The sequence below is a fragment of the Pelecanus crispus genome, chromosome 2 (assembly GCF_030463565.1).
Source record: "Pelecanus crispus isolate bPelCri1 chromosome 2, bPelCri1.pri, whole genome shotgun sequence".
NCBI classification, from domain to species: Eukaryota; Metazoa; Chordata; class Aves; order Pelecaniformes; family Pelecanidae; genus Pelecanus; species Pelecanus crispus.
In genome coordinates, this window is record NC_134644.1 from 29,651,179 (window position 1) to 29,677,488 (window position 26,310).

At 37.7% G+C, this 26,310-nt stretch overlaps 1 protein-coding gene across 1 annotated transcript in view; it reads right to left on the reverse strand.

The window, feature by feature from the left end:
- The window catches only part of ICA1 (islet cell autoantigen 1), a 59,501-nt gene that overhangs the window by 12,489 nt on the left and 20,702 nt on the right, over positions 1-26,310 (reverse strand). The window contains exons 6-9 of the mRNA XM_009486690.2: positions 13,145-13,270; positions 12,851-12,949; positions 4,643-4,737; positions 2,515-2,564 (exon numbers count right to left, since the gene is read on the reverse strand). Coding sequence (XP_009484965.2) covers positions 2,515-2,564; positions 4,643-4,737; positions 12,851-12,949; positions 13,145-13,270 — 370 coding nt within the window. The remainder of the gene's footprint in view (positions 1-2,514; positions 2,565-4,642; positions 4,738-12,850; positions 12,950-13,144; positions 13,271-26,310) is intronic.

Here is a 26,310-nt window from a genome sequence, read left to right on the forward strand (position 1 = left end):
ATAGGAGAGGCATAAAAACCCATGGGCAAATATACATGATGCTTCCATAAAAGGACAATGCACAAAGCTAAAGGGGAAAAACCCAACCCAAAACTCACTGGCAGAGGGGTAAAAAAAAGAAATCAGAAAGAGAAGTTCATGAAAGGTGGGGTATGGATGACCACAATTCTGTAATGAAAAAAGTACAACTGTTCCTGAAAGCCTGCTTAGTTCAGTGGTAAACATGATGGAGCCAATCTTAAAAATATCCATAGTATGTTAAGGGAAAATGCAGAGCAAATGATAAAAAATTGGAAGTTATGAAGTAGAAGTAGTTGATGAGGAAAACTAAGAAGAAACACAGCTCCATCACTAGTAGCACTACATCTGTATTACTTTAGTACATACAGAATACTTTAAGAAAAAAAAAAATAATCTTCGCAATGGCACAGACCCACTAGTGTACGGAGATGGAAAAATTTACTAGAGCAGGCAGAAGTATTCCAAAATACTTCAGTTCCTTTTAGGGGCGATGGAGAAAGAGACAGAACAAGGTGTTTATATTATGGACAATGGTGAAATATTTTACAGCCCATAAGTAACTGAGATCCTAGAAGACATCTGCTAAGAAAATATAAGTCAGATTTTGTTTCCAGGAATATTACAATATCTCGTCAAAGAGATAGCTGATCTAAAAGCAAAATGGAAAAGTCCTAATAATGTGTCATTATTACAAAAAACACCCAAATAACAACAATAATTAACAGAGTGACTCAAGTAATTGTAGGTAACTAAGGGCTGGTAGTTCACCATTACTCCTAGGCAAAACATTAACTGAATCCCATTCGGTACAGGATTCAGCAAAAGAATACGAGCACAATAAATGCTCCTATAATAAAAGGTGTTTTTATGGAAAGCAGACCTAGTTAAAAAAAAAACAACTAACTTCATTCTTTGATAAAACTATGAGCTTTTTTTGGTAAAGATATTTGTTTAGAAACAACTTGACTTTGCATTGCATAGCCTTCCAGCTAAAAAGTTAGCACTGCATAATATCTATAATGAACATATTGAATGGATTAGGAACATGACAACTAACAGATGTCAAAAACCAGTTGTTAGGAGAAATACTTGCAAAGTAGAAGCATTTCTAGTTTAGATCTGCAACGTTTAGTGTTATATCCATTGCTATTCAATGGCTTTAGCAGTCATCTGGAAGTAAACACAAAATCACTCTTGAAAAAAAAATGTGCAAACAACTAACAGACTATTAGAGGTGGTCATTCAGGCCAGTCATTCAGTTTCTGCAGTCAGAGCTGAGAGAATTTAATACCACTAAGTCGTAAGTTTTATCTCTAGGAATAAGGAATATAAGCCCTGCCACAGAAAGGAAGAATGAGTCCTGGAAAGCTGTGACCAACAGGAACTGAGTCTTGATAAACAATAAATTCAAATATGAGCTTCTAACTTGATGTTGCAGCAAAATGAGATATCCTTCTTGGATATAGAAACAGGAATGTGATTTCACCTTCTAGAAACACGACAGGAGAGGTCAGCATCAGAAAAGTCTTGTCCAGTTATGTATTTCACATTTTAAAAGGGATGTTGGAAAGTGAAATGGAAACAAAAACTTAAAAAATAAAGGACTAGAGAAGATGTCTTCGCGACATCAATCTGGTTAGTCTATTGAAATGAAGAGGTGAGAGGTGTATTGATTTTAATATAGTACCTTTTAAGTTCCTTCATGAAGGATAAAAGACTACCTGTTAAAGGGATTCTCCATTGATTTAATAGAAAAGGGTATACTACAAGCCATAGCATTATTTAGGCTGGAAGGACCTCTGGGGGTTATCTTGACCAAGCCCCGTGTCAGAGTAGAGCCAGCTATGAAGTTAGATCAGGTTTCCCAGGGACGTGTTCTGTCAAGTCGTGAAGATCTCCAGGGATGAAGATTCCACAGCCCCTTTGGGCACTTTTTCCAGCACTTCACCACCCTTACCGTGAACACTTTCTTTCCTAGTATGTAATCAGAATTCCCTCCTTGTCACTTGTGTCCGTTGCCTCCCATTCTTTCACTGTGCACCTCCAAATAGAGTCTGGCTGTGTCACTGGGTAATAACCACCCATCAGGTCATTGGCAGTGGCTGAGTATGATTTTGCCTAGCTTTTAGGCAGAAGTTCCACTGAATTAATCAAGTTTTTAACAGAGTACATGTTTAATCACTGGAATAAACTAGCAAGCTAAGTCACATATTTTCCTCCTCTAGACGCCTACTAATCTGTAGATCCTTTCTTTGAGGACATGCCCAATGTAAGAATTGTGCTTTGGAAGACAAGCTATTTGACCTATTTGAGAGTAATGGAATGAAATGCAGTGGGATATAAGAGATTAGGTTTAACAGATCTTCCTAGCCTGAAGTTTTATGCATTTGTAGGGATTTGCTGGGTGAAGTTGAACATATATGAAATAAACAAAAATGAAAAAAGACAAGTATTACAGCAATTGTGAAGTTATGATAACATGAAATAACATACCTGAATAGTTTGATTCCTTGGTATGGCTGTCCTCATCTAATGAAATCAACCTCAATTTGAAAGAATAAGAAAAAAATTGAGAAATAATTCTAAGCCTATAAGATAATAATACATTTTTCTCTTTTTGGTCACATCATTACAGAATCATATCAATAAACAAATAAACAGTAATTCAGATGGACTCTTGCTTTGCTGTTAATGCTGGTCGGTTGTTAACTTCTATTGTTTCATTGGCGGAATTCTGTTGAAAACAAAAATTAGACTGAAGACCAACTATCAAAACCTACCACCCTTCCATTTTTAATCTAACTAAATCTCTGTAATGAGAAGTACAGTGTATTCTGCTTTTCCAGATTTGGTCTTTCATTAGGATCATGAAGGAGGTACAACTGTTCCAAAAAAAACCCCAACCCAAACCACCACCCCCCCCCTCCCCCCCCAAAAAAACCCAAAACAAACCAAAAAACCACCCACTTTGCACTTCTCTTTTTTTACAGCAACTAATTAAAAATCAAGTCGGGTGACTTTCATCCCATGTCAGCAGATTTCTAAAAAACCCAACCAGCAGTGTTGATGAAAAAGCTCTTGACAGAAAAGAAGCTGTGGTTTACATACAATTCTTATACAAAGGTAATCTCTTCAATGAAGAGTATATACTTTCTAACTGCTATTATTTTGTGTAAAGCCATTCAACCAGTAGGGAATGAAGCAGCCACAAGGCTGATGTGGTCGTGAAGAGGACTGTGCAGTCACATTTCTTCCCTCCTCTAGTGATAGGACAGGAGGAGTCACCTCCCCTGCTATTGAGGATAGGCTTGTGGGGAGCAGAGAAAAATTAGATTGAGGCCAAATTCTAGTATAATGAAAGTTTACTGTGAATGGGAAGTTCATGAGGATTTTAAAACTGTTGTTTTGTGTAATTCTTCCAGAGCCTTAGATGGTTGTTTATGGTTTTAGACAGCAAAATGGTGACATATTGTTTCCCCTCAGTTTTATGACAGACAAGGAAAAAGATAATCCATAATAAAAACAAGTACAACCATGACATGGCATCTGATGCATTTGCTAGTAGATGCCAATACACACATCTTGCATAAATTATGCATTCATTCTAGAATTTTATATTCAACATTGAAGAAAACAATTCTTTATGAAATTCTTTATTATTGTCACATGAGAAGCAGCAGATTTAAGGAACTGCTGTGGAAACAACCACCTGCCAAATGGTACTTGGCTGAGTCCTTTCTAATCTGAATAGCACCAAACCTGACCAATTTATAAACTGATTTTGGTCAGTGGTTCTGAATCTAAACAAGTAGCAGGACTGGAAAACTGAACTCTTTAAAAACCCTTTATTATAAATAGCCAAGCAAAATCCACTAATTATCAGTCAAGCTGTTCTCTGCTTTTTGACAACTGATCCTTTGCTGGGTGCTTCATTTAACCAGGGCTAGTCAAAACAACAGGTGGCAGCAGGATTATATCAACATTGCATCTCCTCGCAACTGAATCCTGACAGTCCTGTAGGGGAGGGATCGCATCTCGTTCTCCTGTTCTCCTCTCCCCATAGCACCCCATTCATAAGTCTCTCTCACCTCAGAGCTACAGGTAACTCAAACCTTGATAGCATCAGCTCACTTAGATGTACTTTTTACTAAGTACCTACTGCTTCATTGGATTACTAACTGATGCTGTATACATTACAAAAACTAATCGCTGCTCAAAGCAATCAGGAATCCCTATCCTGTTCCCAGGTGAAAGGAGATGCTGCTGAAGGGAGAAATACAATGCTTATATATCTTCTCCCATGTGTAGTTGTTTACCATTTCTTTTACTAAAGAAAATATGAAGCAGAAGCTGAAAAATAAAGAGAAGGCCAGAAAAGGTGAAAAACATATAAAGGCTTAATGGGTCTTCTTAAAGCTTTTAATTTCATCATGAAGTTTATTAGTTGTCAAGTATGCATTACAGTATTTCAAGAATTCTTGTATTAAGCTTACTATTAGCTAGTGTGATCAGACTAGCTGTGTCTATATTTCCATTTAGAAATGTTTGGTGACTTTAGCAACCAGAAAGCAGATTATAGACAAAAATACTTATTATTTAGTATATAGGCCATGTGACTTACTGACTCTGCTGATCTTGTACTGATTTGGTGCTTTCAATCTGCAGGTCCTCCTTTTCTGCTTTTTCTGTTAGTTTATTCACAGGATCTTGTAAGCTCTAGATCATAACCATAATACAAATGAAGAGAAGAAAACAAAATAGAATCAGGGAAACAAAAGTGTGTCATTTAATGCGAAACCAGACTACAGAACCTACATAAACTAAGCAAGAATGTTTCTGAGCTGTATCAAAACTATATATGACTGAAACAAGCAAAATAAAAAAATGTTAGAAGATACTCAAATTGAGTCACATGAACACACTTCATATAAAAAGGTGACTCTTGGTGACTTCTAAACTCATGTTCCGTCTCCAGTATTTCTAAGTAAAACCATCTATACCATGTACAAAGCAGGCACTGAAGGCATGTTTCTGTGCCATTTTGGGGGTTTCCTTTTTCTTAAAAAAAAAAAAAAGTGAGAAAAAAATCATTCTTTACATCTGTTTGTTCCTCATATACTGCTTCTTTAGTTCTTTATTCTCTTTTTTTCCTGACACAACTATCCACACAACTTTGGCAACTGAAGTGGGAAGGTACTACTTGTATCCTGAATCTGAAAACGAGGGTTAAAATCCTGGATGATTAGTTAGATAGAGGCCAGGTGTGGTATTACAAAACCCTATTGTCCCTTTGCAATTTTAAAGGCCATGCTATAAGATAACAATGTACAGTTTCATGGTGAGCATTTTTATAACCAAAATTTGGACACGTGAACAACCAACACATAAAGCATTATAGACTGGCTCTTTGAGATTACCAATGTGATAAATATACTACTGGTTGTCCCTATTATAATTAGAATTTCTGTATGAACAATTAAATAACTGAAGATAGTAACTAGTTGCAGATGTTAGCAAGGTGAATATTTGGCTCTACCACATGGTTTTGCTGTGAAGGTGAAAACATGTTCCTCTTTCCAAAGTCCAACTCAGTTTCTGCAAAATAAAACCATGTTTCATGTGACTAGTCCTGACCACTTGTAATTAAATTTGCTTATGTCTCACTGATATTCATAGTAGTGCATCTCATCCACCTTCTCCCCCTGTCCCCCAAAAAGCTGAGGCTAAAACAAATAAGCCACCTTTTGTACAAAACATAACAAACACAAAAATGTAGTGGCTTTGCATCTGGAGTTTTAACAAAACGGTAGTATGTTTCATTAGAATAGTAAAACAAAGAAAAAAATGTGGCCCCTAAATCCATCTCATCTGTTGAATAAAAGTTAGTCCCCAGCCCATCTGTTACAAGTAAAGCATTCCCAGGTGTGTCACAGGTCTTGTTTGCACTGCCCTGTTATCCAGGACAGATGAGTCCCCAGAAGGGGCATTCCAGTTTCTGCTTGGCTCAGTACTTGTCTGTACGAGAAAATCTGTGTTTTAGAAACCAAACTAATGGACCTGTTGTATACTGCAGTTGCATTTTTTTTCCTTCTCATTAAGTTAATTCTTCTATCTAATAGCACAGATTAATTCGTCATAAGCACCTAGAGCACTGCAGAAATCGTGTGTCAAAGATGAGGGATCACAAAAGCATCAATAATAGAGGCATTAAAGAAATTTACCTTATTCTGTGGTTGCCACTTTTTTTGGAAACTGTAACAGTGCTAACCAGAACCACTTGTAAGTGTACTTCTTGGATTCTGGATAATGGACACCAGCCACCTCAGCTAGATCACCTATGAATTAATATGTTACCCTTTAACTGCATTTGTACCAGGTATTGATTAGATTGCACTTCTTGTACTATTAAAATTGATGGGCATTATTCCATCAAGAGCCCCTGGATTAGAGTTCAAAAATGTAAGAATATGCACTCTACTTGCACAAAAGTGCAGTGTAGAGAAAGACTGCAGAGCTTTGCATTACAGGGACTGTCCTGCTTTGGGCACTTGAACTGTCTTGGACACCTTCATCGTCAGGCACACAGTTTACCATAATCAGGAGATGGTGCAATAGTTGTGGAGGTCTGTCTGCCACTAAGTACAGCAGCACAGAGCTGCCCCAAGAAGGATGTCATGGTTTTGAACAACAAACAGAACTACTTTAAGTACTGCCTAATTATACAAGTTAAAGAAAATCATCAGAAGTGAAATCTTCTGCATCTTCACCAAGAAAAATACAAAGAAATCGGCACCCTTCTTTAAGGAACTACATTTTATGATGCTTCCTTCATGAGTGTTTCAGGAAATCCATATTTAAAGGACTGTGATCAAACCACGGAAACAGCATATAGAAATTGAGTTCACAAGTACCTTGGGAAGGAAACAGCATGATAATAATGGCAGTTAATATTTCCGGTATTAGAAAAATAAATATAGCTCTGAAATATAGCTTCCGTTTCAATGGAGATTATGATAAAGATTGTTAAAAAACACCAGCTGTATTTTAATACAATAATTCAATTTAACAATTTAATTTAGACAATATTCCCTCCAATTCTGATAGCAAATAATGAAATTATTTTCCTCTCTCCTGCCTCTCTCTACTCCATATCCCAATGTACACTACGAACCGAGATACCTTTTTAAAAAGATTAAAAACCCAAAAATCTACAGAATGGGTATGAAATAAAACTGAATGTTAAAAAGCCATTGTAAACCATTTTCTAAACAAGAACCCATGGTAATGTAATCACTATTGTCAGCATGCATAGAAATGAAACTCTGATATTCTGTTAATTGTTTCAGGTTGCATCAGAAGAAGTGAAGTCTCATCACCTAGAAAGTGTAGTGAGTAAACAAGGCTATAAAGATATAGACTGAGTTCAGACAAAAGCAAGCACACTTCAGCTGGGTGTATGAAGCGCCCCTGACTTTGTTGGCTCAGAACAGACAAATGTGTAACCTCACAGCACTTGTCTGGGTGCTCATGTGAACTTTGTTGCAAGCTGCACCAGTATGTGACTGACGGTAGGATCCTCTCGCGTTTAGAAAGCTTTCTTCCTAGCTTCATTATTTCTCTTTTACTATAAAAATCAGGGTAAGACTGTACACACTAGTAGAGCAAGTTCACAGTCATTCACTCTGCCTATCTTGTCTGCCTGTACAACCAAAAGTCACCTGGTGATACTTTGTTTGCTCCAAGTACTCAGACTAAATATTCAAGCTGACAAGGGGTTCCTCCGCTGCAGAGTTAACTCTGGTTCCAGCTCAGGCACTGTTCCTAGGCTGACTGATACTCACAAAATTCCTTCACCTACATTTGGGCTGCTATCAAGTCAAGCCAAGGTCATCTGGACTGTACACAAAACCTGTCCTCTGCAGTTCAATCTCCAGAGTGTTGACAACATGCTCAGCTCATCCACAGTTGCCCCCAAGTGCCTTGGACAACTAATGCGCTTCCTCTTGACTGAGAAAGAATTAAAGCAACACAACTAAGGGCAACTCCAGCAGCCAGGGATACATCCCAGGACATCACATGTGGAGAAGCACCACACCACTCAGGAGACAAAAACTTGGATATGTTTCACTGGGGAGGAGAACTGAAAGGGAAGAAGAAAAGCAGGTAGTCTCAGAATTTCCTCACAGACATTCATCACAAAAACGAAACAAATCCCCAAAATGAAAAAAAACCAACCAAACAACCCCCTAGAGATGTAAAATTATACGCAATCTTAGAATCATAGAATGCTTTGGGTTGGCATGGAACTTTTAGAGGTCATCTAGCCCAACCCCCCTGCAGTGAGCAGGGACAGCTTTAACCAGATCAGGTTGCTCAGAGCCCCGTCCAACCTGACCTTGAATGTTGCCAGGGATGGGGCCTCCACCACCTCTCTGGGCAACCTGTTCCAGTGCTTCACCACCCTCATTGTAAAAAATTTCTTCCTTATATCCAGTCTAAATCTATTCTTCTTTAGTTTAAATCCATTATTCCTTGTCCTGTCACAACAAGCCTTGCTAAAAAGATTGTCCCCATCCTTCCTATAGGCCCCCTTTAAGTACTGAAAGGCCACAATAAGGTCTCCTTGCAGCCTTCTCTTCTCCAGGCTGAACAATCCCAACTCCCCCAGCCTGGCCTCACAGGAGAGCTGCTCCAGCCCTCGGATCATTTTTGTGGCCCTCCTCTGGACCCGCTCCAGCAGGTCCATGTCCTTCTTGTGCTGAGGGCTCCAGAGCTGGACACAGTGCTCCAGGTGGGGTCTCACCAGAGCAGAGCAGAGGGGCAGAATCACCCCCCTCGACCTGCTGGCCACGCTTCTTTTGATGCAGCCCAGGATTCGGTTGGCTTTCTGGGCTGCAAGCGCACATAATCTCGCTTATGAGTAAAGTCATAGTGCAACAAACAGAAACAAGAAAGGATACCAGACTACAGCAGAGGTCAGCAGAAAGCAACAGTGTTGTAGTACCTGTTTGGACAGAATTCTCCAAACCATGTAAGGAGCACAGGCAGCAGTGTTCCACTTTGCATGGAAATAAATAGATGCACTGAGATTTACACCTTTTAACTCCCTTACCATGGCTATTATTATTTCTAGGCTCATACAAACTCTTCAGGAAGTTTGGTATTACAGCATTAAAATGTAAACAATGCAACTAAATATTTATTAAGTAACTAAGGCAAATAAACAGTGACAGAAATTAGAAAGAGGTATCATTCATGAAAAGTTGCCCCTGAAATAAATTTGAATTCATGTGACATACGCTAATTTCAAGACAATGAAACCTTAAAGGCTTTACCAAAACAGCAGCCCATCATCTTAATATTACAGCAATGGATACAGTAATGGATACTTTTACATCATGATACATAGAGTTTTTAGCACATTAATAATCGTCTTTCATCAAGCATAAAACTTGTAGTTAGGAAATACAGCTGCAATAGCACAATTATACTACTCTCAGCATATACCCTGAAGCAAAGAAAACAAATGGGCTGCTTTTCATTAAGAGACTTTGGCAAACATCTCTAAAGACAATGTTTTCTTTCCAGAAACAATCCCGAGAGGCATTAAGAGTCTCTTTCCTGAGGTAAACCTGGTACATGAATATATTCATGCTACAAAATACAAATAGTAATTTTCCAGTACATAGCACCTTCTAATTTTTCAGTAAGACAATCTATGTCTAAGTCAAATACTAACAGTTTCTTTAAATTCTTGTTTTAAAGTAAAATGCTAGTTCTATAGACATGTATGCTTAGTTTAATTCAGACGGATCACTTGCATGAGCAAAATTAAGCTGCTAGTATCAGAACTGGAATCATAAAAGACAAAAATGATTTGCAAGCACCAAATTAAAAATCTTCTTTTAGAAAAGATCCCTTGTAAGATATAAGACGGGAAAATATTCTGAAAGGGGTAACTCCCAATTAAACATAAAAATGGGCACACTGAAATATTTTATGTATGTTTTAAGTATTTATATATTCTGATTGTATATTTTTAATGCATAAAGTCAAAAGCAGGCATCTTCAGTGGGTACATTTTTAGACCAAAAGTTTCTCCATCAGAAAACACTTACCCTAGATCAGCTATAGCCATTTATTAAACTTCATAAAAAAATAATACCATGTAATCTCAATGTAGAATTAGCTTGCAGCTCCTTCTTAATATATAGCTACTCTGGCATGAACGTATAATATGACTGGTAGCAATCAGTTCCCTAACCATAAACATCTATTGTTATTCCGCACCCAGGTCCAGCAGAGGAGACATGGGACTCATGGGAGTCCCACACCCTACAGAAATGACAAGTAGAAGTGAGGTGACTTACCCTAGAAAGGCACCTGAAGTAGCAGCAGGCACCTATTCTCTTAGGCAACAGAATTTCACCTGATCCAACCACCAGATTTTGATTTAATCTCCTTAGCAAGCGTTCAATATAAACAAACGGAAACTACTAACTGGGGGAAAAGAGATCATGGAGGAGACTTAACTTTGGTATACAAAATAATCCCACACGCTAGAGAAAAAGAAATAGAGAACTAATACTAAAAGGCAGGAACATAGTCTTATTCCCAACCAGCTGTTTTCTGAAAGCATGGACTTCCATGAAATTCTGTAGTATAAAACCACCTCCTGATTAGCATCATTTCTCAGCATACATACCACTGCAAAACCAGGAAATTGCATCTTTTCAGCACAGGAGACCAGCAATAAAAATGGTTAAGATTCATAACAAAGTTAGGCTGCATCTTAAATACACTACAATATTCACAACCATTTTTACAGTTACTTTTTGCTTCAAGGGAGTGCTTGTTACATGTGTGCAGCCTCAATATAGATTGTATTTCTTCACCATAGATTCCTAAGCTAATTTTAAATTTAGATCATACTGAAAGGAGGAAGTTCAAAAGATAAGCATCCCCAAATGTCTCTCATCCTCCATCATAAGGGTACATCACACTCCAAAACAGGCGCATTTTCTGTACAAGTTTCTCTCCAAGGTATCCAAATGTTACTTTACATTTTGAATCATCACATCTTGTTCAAATGATCACATTTTTACATATAAAAGAGAATGAAAAATAAATACCCAGCAACAATATAGGCTACCTACACAAATTAGACTGAAATTGGTCTGTATCAAAACAAAGAGAAAAAATTCCTCAGAAACATTCTAATATCAGGAAGTTATGAGAAGAACAGCCCACCAGCATAGTACCAAGGCTCCTGAGCAGGCAATGGTGGGGAAATAAAGGGGACTTTCTTTGCTGGTTTGGAGTTTTACTGGTGAGTCTGTAGGCAATTACTAGGAATGTCAAGATAACGATGCCCAATTGTCTCTGGCTGAAACCTGGACATAAGCTCTGGCTAAAACCCATCTTCCATGACGTAGAGTATGCAAGAAAGAAGCTTAGAGTTATGTTAACTTCATGGTAAATAAGGACTTCTGTAAGACAGGATTCTTCAGAGGCTGGGTAAGAGAAAACTGTTTATGAGCCTCCTATTATTTTTGTCCTCTGGTCAGGAGAGATTGAGATTGAAATTTGTTTGTTTGGTCTGTGGTGATGTTTCAAGCTGCAGGAGTAACAGTCTCCACAAGCTCTTTATGCACTTCAAAGTTCAGAAACCACTCCCTCCCAACCCCCATTCTAGAAAACAACTTTAAATATAGCATAGTCATGTACAGACAAGTTTGGTAGTCTGAGGTGAATTAAACCTTATACCTTCAGGTGCTTCTTTTCCAGGAGCTCTGGGATAGCCACAGGCTACAAAGTACAGTGCAGCCCAACTTCCACTTCTACATGTCATATACACAGGCGTTTCATGGATTGAGGCTATGACTTGTAATTGTTTTCAAACTGGGTTGTCTCTCCAAGAAAACAGTGACTTTGCCACAAGCTGTTCATTCCTCACTTTCCTCCCGCTGGTAACACTTCCGTCAGACCTCCTTCAGACAAATATTTTTTTCCCATGCAAACAGGATCAGCCAATCACGTAGTTATTACATTGTAGAAAATAACTACAGGACAAAATGTCTATGGGGATAACTGGAAATGAATGAATTTTTTTTCACTGTTTCCCATTTCTCTACTGAACCTCAAATTGCAATGGGCAAAGAAACTTCCTATGCAGGGGAAGGCATGACCAGGAAAATACACAGTGCTGAGTGCTTATTTTTAGATACCTGGCGAAACTCTGAATTCAGACTTCAGTCAGATATTACACATATTCCATATTCAAAGATTACAAAGGATCAGCAAATACCACTAGCCAAGCAAAACAGTATTTCCCACAGCAGTTAAGGGGTAATAAGTCTGAGTACTTCAAAACAGGTGTGGGAACCCAGAGCATCCATATACTCATATTCAGTCCAATAAGGTCGTCTTAAAGAACGTGAGTTTTTAAAAACAGATGCGAAGGTAAAGTAGTATTAATTCACTTGCAGGATTGGAGGGCAACATAAATCCCTAATTCTGCTGGATTTTATGATTCTTTAGGAACAATCAAACACAATCCCAGTTAGCACTTAAACACATACTTAAGTGCAGCCCTGAATAATGTCTGTCTTTGAAATAGGTCCCTTAGTCACTACACTCTACATGCAGTGTTTGATCCTACTAGCCAGAAGTGCATTTAACAGAAAACCTGTATTTAAATGAAAAGACAGGACAGGGATAAAATTGTCAGACAATATACAGACAAAATATGAATGTGTGCTTTCTACATCCTTATATGGTCTATTATTTGTTAGCACTGGGCAAATAAACAGATCTATATATTCCTTACCTTTAACATAGTGAATTCATATGGCTGATAACCTTTGAAACTTTCATGGATGGCTGCCATTGTGTGCGAAGTTTTTTCCCAAAAATGAAGAAGTGTTGTCTGTAAGGTAGGATAAAATTTCAATGCAATGTTAGCTTTAATACCAATCTGCTTTCAGTGCAAATTTCACATCTCCCCTCCAATACTAGTTATATATTCTTACAATTGAATATTGCCACGGTAACCTCTTAAAAATATATATATATATATCAACAGGAAATCTTTCTTTTGGAGGTCAACATTTTCTTTGGATACCTGATATGTTGTTAACACATGAGAAAGGAGGTTGCATCTGCTCGCTCCCAAAAGATCCACTTTTTGACAGACATCAGTCTTCAGTTTGTCAAAGTTGAGTTTTGCATGTCGCACTTGAGCTTGAACCTGCAAACAAAGGGACAATTGTTTACGTAGTGATTTTTCTCCCTCTGTTTTTCTACCCCAGCTTCATGAAAGAGCAAACTAATACAACTTTTAGGTAAATCAGACAACCAAACAGACTCAAATAAAATTTATATAGTACTTTATTATAGCATCAGTCCCACTGAAATTAAGATACAGCAGACTGATGTAGGCTAAAATACGGCTCTTAGTATCTTCTGTGTTACTATTTTTCTAATATATTCAGTGAAGAAAGTTTGGGTTCTAACACCTGTTTATAAGATAGATATTAGTATTAAATATATACTGAGAAGATAATAATTGGAAAACATACTCATTTTAGTACCTTTTTACAGAAATAACAATTCAAAGCCTGACCAGCAAATCTGGAACTAAAAGTTGACTACAAAATATACAAGTGTACAGGTAAAGATGTCTCCACGTACCTATAGTAGGAGACAAATTATACTGACAAACTTTAAAGTTGATCTGCAACTCTTGTTGACAATACAGCACGTCAATAACTTTGAACTGCTATAAAAATTTCACTCATTAAAGTTTTTCTTCCAAAACAGAGCACTTCTGTTTATTGCTATAAGAAAAATATCAAGGCCTCCTTTCTTAGGAGCACACAATTTCAGTTTCAAAGGGTTTTAGTTTTTCAAATTCTTCTTCTACCACCTGTGAAGTATATACAAGACACTGTCTGTTACACAAGCCACACCTTTGACAACAGTACTGGTATCTCATGATCAGGTATCAGGCTAGAAAGTTGATGTAGGTGGTGAGTACCCAGAATCCCCCATTTTTATGGCAGCTTTGTACACTACTGTAATACTGTATTAAAAAACCAAATTTGGTTATAACAAAATTTGTATACAAAATTTAGTTTTCTTTCAAGGAAATGGGAAACAATCAAACCTATAACTCTTTCACAGTTACAATAAAATGTTTACCCCCGAAAAAACCCACTGAATGCAAATTAAATACACTTCCTTTCCTTTACTTGTCTAACTCGGAGAGTAAACTGATTATGTTCAGAATACACAGACTCAGTGAAACAAGATCTGACAAATCTGTGTGCTCCTGATCTTCAGAAGTGAATCCAGAATTTTGCCGCAAGTGCCTGTGCACTTTTAATTGTAGAAAAAGATGATGCCTAGAAAAAAAAATTTTTTTTTTTAAATAAAAAAACAGCAGTGATACTCTACATTTATAAAACAGCTTTGAGGTTAGTGCATTCATCTAGAAGGGGAAGTCTTCCAGGATAACTCCACATATTACACAAAGCAATCAATGAACAAGTCTTGAGTTCTGGTAATAACAACTACATCTCAAACTTCTGACCTGTTCCAGTGCTCTAACTATAAGACTACAGCATCTTACTGATGACTTGCTGTGTTGTTTTGGCGTATTGAAGAGCTTCAAACCAAAGAGTGTTGTCCAGAGCTGGAAGAGTTCTTTGATAACAAGGAGATGATTTGGTGAGGTGGAGACAAATTTGAATTCCCTCAGGAAGGAGGAAATTGATCCCATGGCTTCCACTCCTTAGGCAAGTATGACAAATGCTAAGCTATGATATAAAAAGCAAGAGGTGGCTACTGACAAAATATCCCCCTACAAAGTACAGTATTTTGTGAAAAGCCTCACCCAGTCAGAACTACACTGGCATGAGCTGAGGCTGCCTCTTAGTTTGGGATCCTCGAGGGACTTTACACTACTTCTTTTAGCCTGGGGATCTGTGCCTGGCTGAAGCCTGAGTGAGGCACCATGCTATCCATGCCAGGAGAAGTCCCATCCTATCCACGATTGTCTAGTCAAAACAGCACGTGGGTAATGAGCTTATAATTAGGCAGCAATAGAGGAGGACAGGAGCGATGGCAGAAGCAGCAGGGAGGCTTTATCCAGTGCTGGGTAACACACCTTTGTCCTGCATTAGGTCCTCAAATCCTTTATTTGCTTTAGCTCTGAGTGACTGAGGGCGCAGATTTACAACTTTGGTCTAAAAAGGAGAATTGTGAAGAAAATTGTGGGCCTGTGCAAAAAGGAACTTCTAACTAAAATCCAAACATGAGATTACCTGTATCTATTGCCAGCAAGAATTCCTACAACAGGAAGGTATTTAAGTAAGAGATGTTACAGGGCTTTGAAAAACCTAGTGAGACTCAAGACTAAATTCTGATCTCAGTTACAGCCATGAAAATCCAGAGAAATTCAACTGATGTCAGCAGAAACGTGTCAAATACAAAACATATTTTACAATGGTGCAGCTGAGATCAGTCCCTCTCCTATTCAGTACATCATAGCACTGGTGAAAACACAGTAAGAACAGCTGTGGCTTTGTAGACTGAAAGTCCAAGTGAGCAAAGAATGTTAGTTCTGGGGGAATATAAATACTCTGTCAGAGATGGTGGGCCACAAGAAAAAAAACCCTACTACTAAATGTAATTATAAATTTCTACAACTGCAAGTCTCCACAAGGACTTTATACAACAGACTGGGATTTGGGTCTACCTCATGTCTCCGACACCTTAAAAGAAGAGAAAAAAATCCAGAAAAAAACCCCTGCGAAGTTTGAGTTGTAGTCTTCCTGAATACAGTCTTCAGGGATATTTAGCAAGAAACAACATCGGCATTTATCTTAACTGAACATGTAATTAGCGTCTCTTTTAAAAGCTAGAGCATTCATAAAGAGAAAGAGGTGATCCACAACACAATGTGGAATACAAACCTGTATGTTTGACATGATCATAGAGATGATTCAGAATACTTAATGCTGCGTTACCAAATGCCACACATTTTCTCTTCCCAACCAGGGAAGATGCAATACGATGAGAACTATTAAATTAAGGATGCTTTTAGGTTTTTTGATACACTGCAAGTTTATAGAGCAGAAGTACTCTCCCATTTTCCAGCAGCAGCGGAGGACAGCCGAGAAAGAACACCGCATACTAAATCAGCACGACCTTTTGCCTTTTATGCGTGCCAATAAATGTATTTTCAATTCAAATTATTATTAGACATCTTTTAAGATTACTTGTGGCTTCAGGAATTAGGTATAAAACCTTAGTGCTTACAAAGCATAATCTACTTAATACCACACAAGTTATCAGAATGAACCTTTGGTTTTCTACTCAAGGGAAAGCTGATGTAATACGTACTAATCTTCTCCTTTCTCTGCAATTACTCTCTAAGACATGAGAAACAGAACCTCATTGTGGTCTCAGTCCTGCAAATTTTTATTCATGTATTTAACTTTAATAAAGCTGAACATACACAATTTCTTCAAAATCCTGGTCTGAGAAGCATCAGGATTTTATTGACTGTAAGAGAACTGCACCAATCCAAATGCAACTTGGACATCTTACGATGAAATATCTCCTAAGAATCTGAAACTGTATGTGCTAGCTGTGAGGTTTATGCTGTACAAGCAAATCTTATGGTACTAATGTCATAAAAAAGATTATTGGTCTTCATCTTTTTCTTTTCCTAAGCAGCAACCTGGAGCAACCTGCTTTTAATTTCCCAGTGCAAACATCTAAGTACAATATTTACAGAGTAGAATTCTTTAAAGAGAGCACATAAGAAAACATAAATTTGGAGAGCAATATCTTATTAAATCGATAGCTTGATAAACTATAAGATACCAGATAAAACTGAAATAATTTAAAAAGACTAAAATAAATAAAGAAGTAAATAAATAAATGTTAAAATCCTAAATCCTGGGGGCTTGAAAGGCAGATTCAGGTATGCTTGATTGTAAGGGCAAATATTGGCTAACACAGGTTCCTAACCCTATATTCAAACAGAAAAGTCCCAATCTTCAAGAATGTTAACAGAGGGGGGAGAAAAAAACCAAAAAGTTCAGACCCAGCTAAAAAACCCTATTCAGTATGTTCAATTACTAAAAATATAGATTTGTTATGTATTTTCAAGGAATCTTTATGTCCTCTAGAGTACATCTGTGTTATTAGTGTCTCTTAGTCTACCATAAAATGCAAAATTTATTTTTAGTCGTAGCCCAATTTCAGGGACAATTCAGCTAGTGAAGCATCATCTCCAAAATGAACTTATGTCGCATAAATGCACTAACTCACTTTACATACAGTATATTTTTGTCTCAGCATTTCCAACATGGAAGCAGAAACAGATGCTTCCAGTCTAATTTGTCACCCAACCTCTCACTTACTCGATCTGAAAAGCATGCACAGCGTGTATAGGCTGGAAGGAGGGGGATAAGTAAATCAAGAGGGAAAACGCCTGGAATATAGCAAACCTGCCTGTTGGGGGCTCTGGGTAAACTGTACCAGCAGATGGAATCAGCACAAATCTCTGCATTAAATAAGCATAGCACCTTCTGGCATACCTGATCGTTGTAAAGACTACATGAAATTAAATGCAAACTGAAGTAGGCTGTAGTTTGAGGACAAAGTACTTAGCATATAGTGAATCTTACAGCATTTCTGCATATAGCATAGAAAGCATAAGGAACTAGACTGTCAGTTCCCATAAAACTGTAACAACTTCATAGTTTGAGTGGTGTTATGACAAGGAGCACCCATTACAATTTTACATGAGCATATATAAGCACTTACTGATTTTTTTTCTTTCCTTTTTATTTTTTTTTTTTTAATTCAAGATTGATGCTGGGTAGTCAGAGAACAGAAAGGGTAACGTTTTATACAAAATAATGCCTGTAACTAAACTTTTCCATGTGCAATGTAAGGACTTCCAATGTCTTGCATAGTACTAAACCTGATTTCAGTGTGCATTGGTATGTTCTACATTTTGCAGACTATACTTCGACTCAACTGTTCCCTTGGGTTGGAATAGTATTTATTGCATTCATTACTCTCTGCTCCATCAACTTGTAGGAATAACACATAAAAACAATGGTTAAAGAGGAGGTAGCATACTTCTGTTCGTCTGCTTCAGCCCTGGCTATTAAAATCTTCATTTATGATCTGATGAGAAACACTGATAAAAATTAGTTTTAGGAAACAAAATTTATAAAGCAAGAAATGCCTAGCTAAAAGGGAAAACTACTTGGACAGTATAATAGATCCAAATAATACCTCTTAGGTCTGAAGCCGAGCAGACGTATATCTGATTTGTTCAAGAAATGAAACTATTCTTGAGATGTGAATTTACATAACCTAAAGTGCATAACGAGTTCCAATGATACATTTCTTAAATTTGCCACTTTGGACTTATGATTGTCTGCGCTGGTGCACGCATCCCCATGCACCTCATCTTATTAAGCCTGATTAAGCAAATTTGCAGTCATGTGCAATTCATATAAAGGACTTAATTACCATTGCATGTCTACCTGTCTCACTCTGGAAAGCAACAAAAGTACTGTCTGCCTTTCTGCCACACAAGAACAACCGATATGTCAGCTCTGAAAGAGAAGTTAAGTTTTGTGTGAGGAGATGAAAAACTGCAGGTACACCTGCCGTACAGACTGCCTGTTTCTTCTTTTCCTCTGCAAGACTAGCAGAGTGGAGCCGCTACCTATGACTCAGATACCCAGTCACGACAGCAGTACAAGCAAATAACATTTGGAAACGACTGGCAAAGATATACATGTTCTGTGTCGAGGTAGTTTAAATGTATCAGCAAATTCATGTGGAAAGACAGCAGGTAAGTGAAAGCTAAATTAAAAGTGCATTAGGCTAGTTGCATTGTAAGAGGTAAAGGCTCTGGAAAGGAAACTGGCACAACTTTCTGGTATTCTAAAGTGGTAGAAAACTCTCACTATATACGGACTTAATCAAGGCAAGTCTATCACTATATACAATATAGCACAAAGCCACCAAAGACCATTTTTCTAGTGGCTGAAACATTCATGGTGAGAAACAAACTAAATGTTCAACTGAAACACAGTGATATCCAATGAAATCAATACCTACTCAAATAATTGCAAATATCTACTAGCAAATTACCTGCCATAATTACCCAGAGATTTTACATTTAATTGAAGCATCTAATTCACCTGTTCAGATTTCTCACTGGAGGCTGCAACATGTTCATGACAGTCCTGGAACTGAATGTAAGCAATAGAGGAAGAATGCTAAAGTACAGCAAAGAAAAAGAAAGAAAAAAAAAAGAAAAAAAAGAAGGCAGAAGCAATGCTATACCACTCCATAATAGAATATAGAGAAATGCAGCTTAATATGGATTAATGTAGCGGTAGCAAGCATTCCAGTGTATTTACTGGGACCAAGAGCAACCACGTTTCCCTGCCAAACAACTCCATCTGAAACATCAGTTGTCTACAAACAGAATGACCATAAAGTCATGATATGCTGGCAAAAAGGTTTTTTTTTTTTTCCTTTAATTACAACATTTTTGTTTCTAGTCAAAACAATCAAATGTCCCTGATTTTAACATGTATTTTGCCTCCTTACACTATGATGAGAAAAGAACTAGTAAAAAGTCACATTATGACTGAAATGTTATTCCCCCAAACCCAGCAGCTTTCATGCAAGCTTTGCCATTGAAACCTGCTACACTTTAGCTATGTTCATAGTCCTACCCTATTTGAATTTGCATGACAGAATCATTCTTACAACTTAGTTCTCCTTCTCAAGGAATGAGTTTAGCAAAAACCAGGATTTTTCATCTACCTCTGCAATCAGAATGGGAGAAAAATAACAGCTGTAATAATTTTAATTCACACACAAGAACAATAGCCTCTGATGATAATTCACATTTTCATTTGAATATGTGACTATTCCCTTTGATTTCAATAGTATTGCTCATTATTATTTAACATTTGTATTACAGCAGTTCCTGAAGGTTTCAATGAGACTGGGTCCCATTGTCCTCAACACCAAAAAGCACTGAATAAATTACAGGTCTGCCCCAGAATTATGGAATACTGCCCAAGTGTTTGAAGGACAGGGATCTTAAATTAGGATTGTGCTGGGAAAACAAGCCCTTACTGGCTATCTATGGGGGTGAGTGACTTTTCCACCCAGGATAGCAGAGTCTACCCCACCAGAACATTATAACATTACAGCAGCCACTTGTTCCATTTTGCAAAATAAGACAACTAAGGATCCCTGTCTTGTAAACACGACCATGAATAGCCTGCACCATTCCGTCATTTGTGTGGTACAGTTCTCTTAAACCTCCATTGTCCTATACATATATGCATGCCCACACACACAGAGGTCTACTACAAACTTTTCTATTGCAACACCTACCAGCTAAAAAGCATTAGAGCTGCCACTGGGTGTCTGGATATAACACATTGACGCAAATGTCAGCCTTCAGCTGTGCTCCTGATCTGAGAATATAGAGAATTTGAAGGGCTTGGAGGTTTTTTTTTCTGCTTGTACTGATTTATAATAAAAATATAAGCACATCCTGACTGGCATGAAGATAAAATTGAATTCTTCTACATAAAATTCCAAGTTTTGTAGGAGGCTTTTTTTTCCGATTTCTCATGGGTAAGGCCATAGGATTTTAAACTCCTCTCTCCCGTTTCCTTCTGTCCCCCTCAGCAAGGGCTAATGAAGATGCTATAGACAGGAGAATATTTATGTACCAGGCAAGGAAAGGATTAGATAACAGAACTAAATTTCACATGGACATTTTACACCGACACATGATAGCTTTGATACAACACTCAGCTCTAAATTAGTGTGTGGCATGCAACTGATAATACAACAGAATTTCTCAAGTCCATGAAATTAATAGAAACAAAAGAATGGTTTTTGTGTTCTTTTCCCATCTGCGCCTGTGATGCTGTATTATGCTATAGAACAACTGAGGGGTTAATTATTTTTTCATTAGGAAAGTGATCATACTCCGATAGCTCTTACTTCTGCCTCTAACATGCCCTGCTGCCCTGAGGCACTGAATAAATTATAATTTGAATAGAAAAAAAATAGGAGCTTTTTAAGAAGCTATATTGAAGGAACTTTGCAAAGTTGCATTACTTAGACCCTAAACTATATATACATACATTCACTTATATATATTTATCATTAGAGTATCATCTCCCAGAACAGAACAACCTGAAAATCTTTTAAGGTTGGATGATAAAGTTCTGTACTTTAAATCTATTAGCAATTACAACTTTTAAAACCTTATCCACCTAGAAAACAATGTAATCATGTAATAGGGAAAGCTTAGTATATTTGTGTTGAATTAAGTTTTCACAGTTTTAAAAACACATCAGATGTCATTAGTTTTAGTTGAACTACTACTTTTTAAAAATACTGCAATTTTTTATACTATTTTAAATAAAACAAATTTATATTTAATTTACTTTTTTCAGTATGTTAAAACACTTTATTAGAAACATGCATGTATCTGTGGGTAACAAAGTTTTAAACTCCAGGAAGCACCAAAAAGGATCCCACAGTTTCTCTGATTCTGTGATTTTCAACACGTCCTCACAGGATATGGCCCATTTCAGCAGTTCTTTGGGGAGAGCCATTATAACTCCTATAGTAATCTTTAAAATTGTAGTCACTGTTTTGGCTCAGATTTTGCCAGAATTTGTCCCTGTGCGCAGCAGGATTCCTATCCCCTTGGTCATTCATACCTGATCCAGCTTTGGGAAGCTCTGCAGGTTTTCTAGAAAAGCTTACCTAGACAGTTGCCATGTATTTGGCTAGAGAGTTTAAGGCCAGAACAAATCAGTAGATTAACATCACAAAATATTACTCCTGCACTTACCCTAAGGCATGTCTTCCAGAAAGACATGCTAGGTGTGCCTAGCTCAGATGTTGACACCTATGTTGTTACCCTGTGATCTGTTTTAGTGGATGGAGATCTGGCCAACACAAACAATTGAGACTAGAGTTTGGTTCATGTTACCCTAAAAGAGCCCGTTTCTCTCCACTGGACTATAAAGCGAGCTCTTGTTGATTAGCTTTAGTGCAGACATCTACAGAGCAGATGTCTGAAGTTAGGTTTGATAAATCCTAACCTATGTGACATCCAGGAAAAAAAAAACCAATTTCCTTTATTGCTAATAATAACCATAAGTACTTATATACATGCCTTATTTACCATTTGAATTCATCCAGCACAAGCTTCTAAGCCATGATTCTTGATAAACTTCTGATGAGTAGATTAAGGAGCCTCAGCAACTTACATACCATGACCAAGCCAAGTCCTCATCTTCTCTTTGTTAAACAAGACAGATTGACTTAGAAATACCTCGTCTTAAGTAATTACCCCTAGTCCTCAAGTTACATGTTACACTTTTTGATACTCTCCCCCTCCAGTTTTTCAAGCCAGAGATGTGGACTGCGATCTGTGCTCGCTCAAACTGTATCAAGAGACTCCTGCCACTGGCTGACAGCTAAGCTACGTCTTTACAGCAGATCTTCACAAAAACTGTTGCAGAAACCTTGCAAATGTAGTTGCAGAGCTGCAATTAGCAGTTTGCTGCCTGGGAAGAGAAAATATTTAAATACACAAAAGACATGAAACTGTGATTAAATACACAAAAAAGCTCCTTAATCTTGAACTCCAAACATAAACTGCCATGTTGTTTGTATCTGCAGTCACTGGGGGTGCAGCCATTGTGCAAATATGTACAAATATATTCCAGGCAAACTACTACTACAAACTACTACTTCCATCCTCTGTTCTCTTCTTTGACCACAGAGCCTCATGCTTTGCTTTTCTCCTGCCTGTGTACCTTTGTCCTAATTTCTAGACCTGTCTTTATCCTCTCAGTACTTGGGTCAGATGCCTGCCTTTTTCCTCCTGATTTGAAATCCATGTCTATGCTCCTGGGTCAAGGAGAATGTCATGTTAGAGCAAAGTGTTTAATGAGCATTGCTACATTTTTTTTTTCTTTAACAGAAATATAAAATGTAAAGTAAGAAAAGATGTTGTTAGGTACACTGAGTTAACTAATGCTATTTTTAAGTCACAATAGAGGATGTTTTTCTAAAAGATATTATACAAATATCATATTTACCAAGCAGCCAGGTCATGGACATGCACCATGACTTCTTTGTGGATTTTAATCAGTAGAATATGAAATCTGCTCTTTGTGTCACATTTATGCCACATTTCCCTCTTAAGTTTTTTAGTACTCAGCCTGTAAAAATTTTACTGCCTTGAGCCTGTTGGCTCACATGCCACTTAACTCCAGCCTGGCAGTAATGAGTAAGCCATGGTCAAAACTGCTTACTTCATAACCACTGACAGTCAGCAGATGTGAGCAATTCTCTGACCCCTGTGAGGATATAAGGTTATGGCTGGCTTGAACATTCTTCCTTTTTTTCCCCCTGCAAAAAACAAAGGTTGGTTGTACCATCTTCTGATATATTCAATGACGGCTATCACAGAAATTGAATCCTATGAAGCAGCTTTCCCTCTCTCCTTTATGCAAACACATACATGTTTATCTTACTCCTTTCTCTCTTCCTTTTTTCCCTACTGCCTCACTTCCTTCCCAGCCCTGTGTTTATTCCTGCTGGTTTATAATGTACCTTTTCCAACTCTCTTGTGTCTCTTTAGGGATGGGGAAAAATGAGAACCTTGCCGCACATTATGCATGTGATTCCATAAATATTATACAGTGACATGAAGATTTTTTTTTCACTCTATATTTTTCTTCCACCCAAAGCCAAGTTGGATTTGCAAAAGCAGATCAGTTCAGGCTTAGCAATGGGGAAAAAGAAGCAGGCAAGAACAAAATGTCTGATCAAAGATGTAAATTAATTTCTGTAAAAAGAATGATAGATTAGGATTTTCCAGCCCAGAAAAAAGAGATGACTAGGGAGGAGTATGATGGAAGTCCATCATATCACACATACAAAAGTTGTAAAAGACCAGACTTTGGCCAACCCAGGAACCAGAGGGCATTATACCAAACCAGCTGTTTGAACTCTACACAAGGACAGTGGATCTTTACACAACATCTGTGTCAGTAGGACAGCTCTCCAATCACAGAGATCTGTTCTGATGGCCAGAATTTATACTGGTTCCAGAGGCAACTGGACAATTTTATAGAAAAAACCCAAACACTGTGTCTTATGATGCCTCCACTGGTCACAGTACTACAAGAAAATGCCACTGTGTATTTGCTCTATGCAACTCCCTGGTTGCTAGCATTGGTCACCAACAAAGACAGATGATGGACAATGGATTTTTGTTTGAACATGTCCATCCTTAAGAATAAAGTAACCCTGAGGCACGTTTGCAGGTCACGGCAGGTTTGTGAGTTTGCTATGCTGGATTCAGACTGGCTCAGTGCCTTCTCATGGTGGGAGGAGAACTCTGTTCTGTGGTCTAAAGCAGTGCAGATACTTCAAGTGAGCTTTTCCAACAAGGTAGTAATCTCTAACTCCTGTGTAACAGCAGATTTTCCATTATTAAAATTCAAACGCACATTGAGTTATATAATTTTATAACTGTAAAAGCGCTCAATTTCAATTGCCAGGGTGTATTCAAGCACTGCTTAACATACTTAAATAACAGAAAGCATGTACAAATGCTTCACATATTGTAACTGTATGACAGTATGTAAGCTTCGCATTCACACAGATTCATTTGGAGAAGGGGTGGGGGCAATTCTGAGATGCTCCAACATTTCTACAATTATAACTGCAGTGCAGAGAGAAGCTCAGATCTCAGTACTTTACTTTCAGAAAATTTTCTACCCCCTTGTACAGAATTCTACATCTATATTAAGAACTGGTGTTTGAATTTTGGAGAGGGATTGCCAAAATCTGCAGGATCTACCTGGACAGGCTTAGCTTATCTTCCAGCATCCACTGCCCAAGCATGCAGACAACATTCCTCTCTCCTCATTCAAGTCCTAGAGGATTGTCTGCTGAGTGAAACTTCTACTCGTGATATGTAAGAGGGGAGTGGTGCACTGAACAGTGTTATTGTCTACATGAATCCTCTTGGTAAAAGTATATATATAGCTAATTTTTTTCCATCTTTTTCATTTTTAAGAAGGTAGTTTGCTAAAAATAAATATTGTTGGAGCAGCCCTACTACTGGGTTAGATATTTAATCAGAACAGGCCCAGCAATTAAAGACACTCTAAATTCATATGCCAAAAGTCTTCCTGCTATTCAATCAACAAAGTGTTCTAACTGAAAATGTCTCAAGAGAATGTGGTTTTTTCCTTGCCTGTTTAACTTTTTTGACTTGAATTTGACATCTTTTCATCCCTACTATCAATACTACGGTAGTGCAAAGACCTGGATCCAAATTTGTCTTTGCAGTAGCAAAGTTTTGTTACTGCCAAATCAAATTTCTCCGAGACATGAAAACTATCTGTGGCAAGTCATATTGCTCTCTGTGCTAAGTAAGAACTTTTTGAACAGCTGCCCTGCAGCAATAGGAATACGCTTCCTCCTCCATTATTAAAAAATAATTTAGTCTCTTCCCAGGAAAAGAAAAAACAAACCAAACCAGGTTGAAAGGTACAGCCCAACACCAACAGAAAACCTCTGAAGTTTTTTTCTAAGGAATTACCAGGAATTAAGGAGCTGTTTTCCTCCTCCTTCCTGATTTCTGCCCCTCTAGCATGGCCCAGTGCAGGCAGACACAGCACATCATTTGGTGAGAGCACAGCCTCTGCAGAATCCTTTCCACTTATCCAGCAGCTGGACACAGCCCTGATCAAAGTTACATTTCTCAGCACAATCCAGCAAGTTCACCCAGCCAAAAAACAGAAAACAAAATCTTTAGCTTTAAGCCTTACAACAGCTTTCACAAACAGAACAGCACAGTGCAGTTCCAGAATATGAATCCAATTGCTCTACCAGCAATGAGTTCATTGCAACAAAACATAAAACAGAATATACACAGAAAATACGTCATCTTTTAAAAAAAGATTTCTATCAAATACAGGATGCAACCAACTCTTAAATATAAGATGTGAATCACTTTCATAACTCCAACCACTATTTACTCTAAAATGAAGGAAAGCTTGTTAAATTTAAGAAGCTGAAAGCAGCAACAGTCTTCAATTTTTCAGAACCACACTGTAAGTCATTATTGAAATTAAGATCACAGCACAACATAAAAATCAGGCAAAGCAAGAA